The sequence below is a fragment of the Cibotium barometz genome, chromosome 32, assembly GCF_041138505.1.
Source record: "Cibotium barometz isolate CiBa-2024 chromosome 32, ASM4113850v1, whole genome shotgun sequence".
In the NCBI taxonomy this organism is placed as follows: Eukaryota; Viridiplantae; Streptophyta; class Polypodiopsida; order Cyatheales; family Cibotiaceae; genus Cibotium; species Cibotium barometz.
Window position 1 is genome coordinate 24,949,179 of NC_141077.1, and position 6,832 is coordinate 24,956,010.

The 6,832-nt window shown below is 43.4% G+C and overlaps 1 protein-coding gene across 3 annotated transcripts in view; it reads right to left on the reverse strand.

Moving 5' to 3' along the window:
* Positions 1–4,707, reverse strand: part of LOC147620003 (ARM repeat superfamily protein) — a 90,429-nt gene extending 85,722 nt beyond the window's left edge. The window contains exon 1 of one of the 3 annotated variants that reach the window (XM_086772127.1): positions 3,996–4,652. In XM_086772127.1, the coding sequence (XP_086628253.1) occupies positions 3,996–4,103 (108 nt within the window). In that variant the 5' untranslated portion in view covers positions 4,104–4,652. Of the gene's footprint in view, positions 1–3,995 lie in introns of all 3 variants that reach the window. The other 2 variants (XM_086772128.1, XM_086772126.1) reach the window with 2 other exon arrangements.
* Between the last annotated feature and the right edge of the window lie 2,125 nt (positions 4,708–6,832).

Consider the following 6,832-nt stretch of genomic DNA (forward strand, 5'->3'; position numbering starts at 1 on the left):
GTCGCCGAAGTTCGCCATAGCGGGAAAATGCAATTCCTTTTCGGAACGCAATCTGACCATCCACTATCTGTGTGGGAGACTTCCGGAGGCTTCCGGAGGCTAAAAACCAACTGTCCTTCGAGGGACAGGAGTCACTCCGAAAGGGGTAGTCCACCGGTGTCTAAAAACCAACCACACGAGCGAAAAAATTTTCTGGTTTTCTTTGCTGAATCTTTGTCCTTGAAGTGAGCTCTGATACCACTGTAATATGCGGAAGCTTCGGAGAAGGATCGGTACTTCAAAACTCAGAAAACAGCACTCTTTTCGCGACGGAATTAACGCACAAACTGAAAGACGATGTGCAGAAAATAGAGAGAGAAGGGGGAGATGGAGGAGGACACAGTATTGGGTCCCAATTACCCTCTGTAGGGCCCCCACCACGGATGGTGTATTTGCTTTATTAGAATGATGTAAATCTGAAACAAATACAAAGTACTTGACCTTTTCTTGGCTGGAAAACCTGCCCTTGACCTTCAGTCCTTCGCCCCTTAGCTTTAGCAATGTTCTTGGCTGTCCTGGCCCTTGGTTGCTTGGAGCTCTTGGTGAATTATGAGATGACTACAATGAATTATGGGCTGGGCTTATATACTACTCATATCATCCAGTCGGCTGGCTTCAGGACAGCCTCACGACTGAGTTTATTCCCATAAAATGCTTGCACACTAAATATAAATGCATCCACACTAGGCCACCCTGCTGTCCAGCCTGCGCATGCTTCTGGGACAGCCCCTGGCTGCTGGGCATGCTGCGCATGGGTGTGGGGACTGCCCCTACACCTGGCCGACTTGCAGATTAGGGCTTTGGACCCAGTCGGCTGCCTGTCCAGCAGTAGTACAGCTGGCCGACAGCCCCTCCAGCCCTTGCCTTGGCTGGTGGGCAAATCTTGGGCTCTCCTGGCCCTTGGGGGTGGTTCTATACCTCCCCCATGCCCATACTAAGTATGCAAATGCAAATCCTTGCACTGGGGTAGCCCTATGGGCTGGCCCCATCTCTACATGCAAACCTACATGCCTACAGATGTCTGGCATCCAGTTGCAAACCAGATACACAGCACATCTGACATCATTCCAGAGGGAGACTCACAGCGCGGACTAGCACTGCTTCTTGTGCAGGACATTGCACACCTAACCTTGGACTCATGTGCAGGACAATGCACACCTGACCTCGGACGACTGAGATGGATCCCTGGCTGACTCGTCCCGGACTGGGCTCACATGGGACCAGTTCACCATCCCAGGTCCTGCACCTTCTGTACAGAAATGTCTACGTGGCATCCAAGTGCGGGATGCACGTGACAATGACGACTCTCTGGCCACCTATGTAGCCAAAGGACTTGAGCAATTCGTTGCGCTCATACTCCTCGTCATGGGCGCCCTTCTGCTTATCTTCAAGCTCCCGTCTAATAATTGCTCCAACTGAAGCACCGGGATTGGAAGAACTAGGGGCAGCCACCCACTGGGGTCTGTGGGGGAGTTGAGCTCACCACGGAAGCTGTGGAGGCAACGGCGGCGGGCTTTGGAGGCTTCTTAGGACACTCCCGAGAAGTATGCCCTTTTGTATGACAAAAGAAACATCTACCCTCCTTCTTGTACTGAGAAAGCTTCTCATCACTCAACTTGCCACCTGTCTTGCCTGCCTCTGCTTTCTGGTCTGGAGTAAGCTTAGACGCATTGTTTGAGTTCTTGGAGCCAGAGGCTACCGGGCTCTGTCCTGGGGAAGATCCCGTCTGGTTCTGGCCTTTTCCCCCCAAGGCGGTAGCCTTGGAAGTAGCCGGCTGGGAAGTCTTGGACTTGCCACCATTATGCTTCATTTCTGCACTCTGCGCAAGCGAGAGTGCGTCTTCAAAGGTGGCTGGCCTAAACATACACACCTCCCATTGGATTTGCGTGTCAAGGCCATACAAAAACTGCCCTTTCTTGTCCGAATCAAATAAGCCTAATTGCAAACATAAAGTCGAAATTCTACTGGCAAACTGAAGGACTGGTTGCACGTTCTGACGCGCTCCCCTGAACTCGTCTTCGAGTCGTTCAAGATAGTGGGGCGGTAGAAACCGCTGCTTAAGGTCGCGGACAAACTCGTCCCACACATAAGCTGCCATACCTAATCTGGTGTGGGCATGAGCCCACTGAGTCCACCAAGGAATTGTTGGAAGGTTGGCGATTTTGAGCGTGTGATCTATGGCTAGAAGGTGGCTTGGATTATCCCATAAGTGGAAGCATGGGAAGTTGAAGAGCCATATATAGGCTAGAGTGGCACCTTGTCATAGTTATCTCCTCCGGCCGGTGTTTTGGGGGGCAGCTCACCAGGAGATGGGAGCTCGGTGGAGGGATGCTCCAGTGCCCATTGGGGGTGTTCGTGGTGCTCGATGGTGATGCGTCTCCTACGTGCATTAGTCTTCCGCTGCGTATTTTGACATGGTATCAGAGCCCCGGGGTGTGGTCTTGGGCGGCTCAGGCGCGTGTGGTCCTGGGCGACCCCCTCGCGATTTCAAGCGTGTGATCTATGGCTAGAAGGTGCCTTGGAATATCCCATAAGTGGAAGCATGGGAAGTTGAAGAGCCATATATAGGCTAGAGTGGCACCTTGTCATAGTTATCTCCTCCGGCCGGTGTTTTGGGGGGCAGCTCACCTGGAGATGGGAGCCCGGTGGAGGGATGCTCCAGTGCCCGTTGGGGTGTTCATGGTGCTCGATGGTGATGCGTCTCCTACGTGCATTAGTCTTCCGCTGCGTATTTTAACAGGAATGGCCTCACCTTCCAAGTACCAACGGGCTAAGATCACTCTGTCAATATCTGTCTTTCTAACTGCGGCAAAGTAAGCTGATGCAACCATGAATAGAGAGTTGTGGGGTCGAGTTTACCATTATACTTACTAAAGTTCATTTTCATCTCCTGTCTGTACACTATGCCAGGGCCTCTGTTGTGGGTGTGCCCGCCCGTATTTAATGTCTTCCCATTTTTCCTCACTCTCTGTATTTTTTCCCTTTTTTTCTCTCTCTTTCATCTGTGTATTGCTCTCTACAGCAATTGTCTTCATTTCCGCTGTGCATTCTACCAGCAACTTCTTCCAGGATTTTTTCCAACTGAACCAATCTTCTGCACCCATCGTCTCAAACTAATCTTCAATGTCCTCCAAGATTCGGCAGCATTGGAATGACTCATCAAGACAAGGAAAGCACCTACATCTTTCATTCCCAAGAAAATGTATTGAGATTTATCAGTTCCATTTGCATCATTCATGCATTTTGGTTGTTTCTCTACAAATTAATGGTCGTGATGTATGGTTTTTTTGATAGGGCATGTCATTCAAGGAAAATTGGCCATTGTAAGGTGACTACGTCACATTTCGATTTTCTTCTTTTGAAGCTTGGACTCACTAAGGTAAGATAAGCTAAACTCTTGGCAAATATATCAAGGATTCAGTGCATTCCTCTAATGGTTCAAATACGCATCAACCACACACAAAAAAAATCGATAACTTAGTGACAGAGTGTATGAGCATCGACCTATTGGTGAGGGTTAGAATCCCATTCTCTCCACTTTTGTAAGGGTGGGTCCCTTTGTGTGGAGGATGAGTAAATTGACTAAGGCATACCCTTCGGAATCAATCACCCGGCCTTACTAATTAATTAACAAAGTTAAAAAGAGTCACTTAGAAGCCACTATGATTTCCACATTAACAAAACTCCAAAGAAAAGATTGATATTTCATTTTCACGGTTTTCTTTTAAGCTTGGGGATGTCTTGAGCCTTGAAAATATCATACAAACTCTAATTAGCAAATATCATACGAAAGTCTAATTAAACTTTGCACAGTACTTACTCCAAAGCAAAAAAGCAATGATTTTTTTATTGGCAGAACACCCCAAAAAAAAAAGGCATTTAATATTTTTTTCCCAGAAAAGATCCAACATTTAATATTTTGAATTACATGGTCCTAAAGATCAGGGAAAACCTACTGATTCAAGGAAGGCGGTGGCCGCAAGCCTCGATTCGGGCGAAGACTGGAAATCCATAGCAGCGTGCACTGCACGGGCTGCTGTTTCCACCTGGGAGCTTTCAGCCATGTATACAAGTTACAGAAACTCAAAAACGCTGTTGTTTTCAGCTACCAAGGGTGTGCAGAGCTTAAAACCCTAAAAACCTAGGGTTTCATAGACCTACAAGCCCTAAAAAGCTACAAAATCTCTGGTTTCCTGCGTGTGAGAGAAGAAACCAAGCAGTTGTAAGAAGGCTTTCAGTTCTGGCGTTCAATATGAAGGCTGATCGACTCGCGCATGTATATAAGATGTACCGATATGATCGCCATAGCCAAATGATTCCTTTCTTCTTCCCAACTTTTGTTTAAAGTGCTGAAGTGCTAAGTACGTTGGTTGATTAGGGTGATATCATATTTAGGGTGGTTATTACAAAAAAAAAAATATGAGTTCGACGGTGGTGATGTTTATTGCAAACCTAATTGAGAAACCTAAAGAGAAGTCATGGGTTTGAGAGAGAGAGAGAGAGAGAGAGAGAGTATCGTGTACTCATCTACAGTTCCACAGCACTCTCAAAAAAAAAAATGGGAGGATAACAGAGTGGGCAAACAATATTGGATGCACAAAGATTATAAACATAATCCTGTATAAGATGTGGGAAAGTATCCTAAAGATTATAAACATAATCATGTATAAGATGTGGGAAAGTATCCTAGGATTTTATATGATTCTTTGTGTAACTGCTTCCCTTTCCTCCATAAATTCATGAGTATAGAAGGTCCAAAGGCATTTTATAAACAAAGGAAAATATCCATGGAAAATTTATCCTGAATACACAAGGAAGCTTTCATGAACCTTCTCACATGACTAGATATCAAGTTCCCCTTGTTTTGGAGTATATATAATTTGGTTTTAGGTACATTGTTCTTACTTTCAAGTATACAGGCTTGCCATATACTTTTGTCACTAACCATATGCCATGATAATTTTGCATGGTGATTGCAAATGTTAGAATATTGTGGATTATTGTATGTGCAAGGTGCAACCAAACATGAAACTTTCATAGAGCAACAACTGAAAATATATTTTGGTTGTGCTTTATGTTCAAGGTACAACCATGTGCCATGAAAATTTTGCAAAGTGATTACAAACATTGTAACTATAGCAGCATGCACCTTGCATTTAGTATGTTGCTAATTTAAAGATGTGTGATTGAAGCACCTTGTCTTCGCAATCTAATTGTATTAATGCAAGTTTCAAATCAAAACATGCCATGCTTTTGTGAAGCACTTCAGGCAATCCACAATAAACTTTATGATGGGATAAATCAAGCATTGACAAGAGACAAATTAGAAGATTTTGCCTATTGCAAACCAACTCAATCATATGTGATTACTTATGCATGACCTTGGGTGCAAGGAAAGAGCACATTGTGGTGGAGATATGTTGGCTTAGTAAGATCAAGGCTATGTTGAGGGCATTAAAGATGAGAGTGGCCAAGGTCGTACATGTCCATCTAGGCTTGCGCTTGACATTCTTTGTGGAGTTACGAGGGACCATTTGGGTTTTCTAATGGACAAGCAAAGGTTAATATAAGCCAAAAAAAATTTATAGAGAACAAATTTATGCCTTGCTTGAAACAAGGACAAACGCATGTCCAATGACTAACAAATTTATTCCTTGCTTGAAACAAGGACAAACGCATGTCCAATGACTTTCAGGTGAACTTACATAACATGCATAAAGGATATCTTTGTACTAATCACTTATATTGGTTAAGGGAAGATAAATTTGAGTCAATAAAAAGCAAGCCCCTACAGTGAATTTAAGAAAGAAAGCTCCTATCTTGAATTTAAGAAAGCAAATGCATTGGGTGAAATTGGATGCTTGAAAGGTTTTAGAAAGCAATCACTATGGACAACCATAGTTTAACTCGATATAAAAGATCATAATTGATTCACCATATGTTGAATGTTTTTTAAATTCCACATGATAATATACATTTTGAACAAAAAGAGATAGTTGTTTTTTTAATGCATAAAAGGGAATCAATCACAAGATACCTTTAGATTAGGTGTAGTAAAGAAATGAAAAAAAGGGAATCAATTCATGAAATTTCAGACCTTGTGGACATCAAGAAAATCCTACAATAAACATTCAGTTAAGAATCATGAAAGGTTAGTAGTGTGGTCTAACCATTTATAATATTTTAATATTCTTGCTCAAATATCTCTAAAAAAGCTTGGTGTTCTAAGTTTAAGTGTGTATTACACAAAATGCTAGCATGTTTTTGAACATTTCATGTTGGTGTAATAAATAACTTGGCAATCATTCGCAAGGCATTGGAATGGTAGATTTGGTTAGCTAAATAGTGGGTGTACTAACGCTTGTTTTAGTGATGGGAAGAAAGAGGTGAAGAGAGGGTCTAGATGAATGCAAACACACTATCATGGTAACTCGAGTGTGCTATTGTTCCTCACTTGGTAACCCTGGAATAGTTGGCTGAGTGAGCGGACATAGCCCATGTGCTAGTGGTTGATGAATCCCCTTCAAGCAAGTTTCATTGGATTTGTAATATTACCTCAAGATAGACATGTTCTTGCTTGCTTCCTATTCCCATTAGCTTTTTGATGTTTTTATATATATACTTGCATAAATGTGTTCTTATGGCCTATGTGGGAAGAAAATAATAAAGAGCCATGAATAACTATTGATTGCGTTAACCTTAGAGGGTTTGAAGAGAATGTGGACTTGCAATGTGACGAGGGGCATTGATGGCCTTGGATAGCCGAGCGCTTCACATGTGTAAGTAGATGACG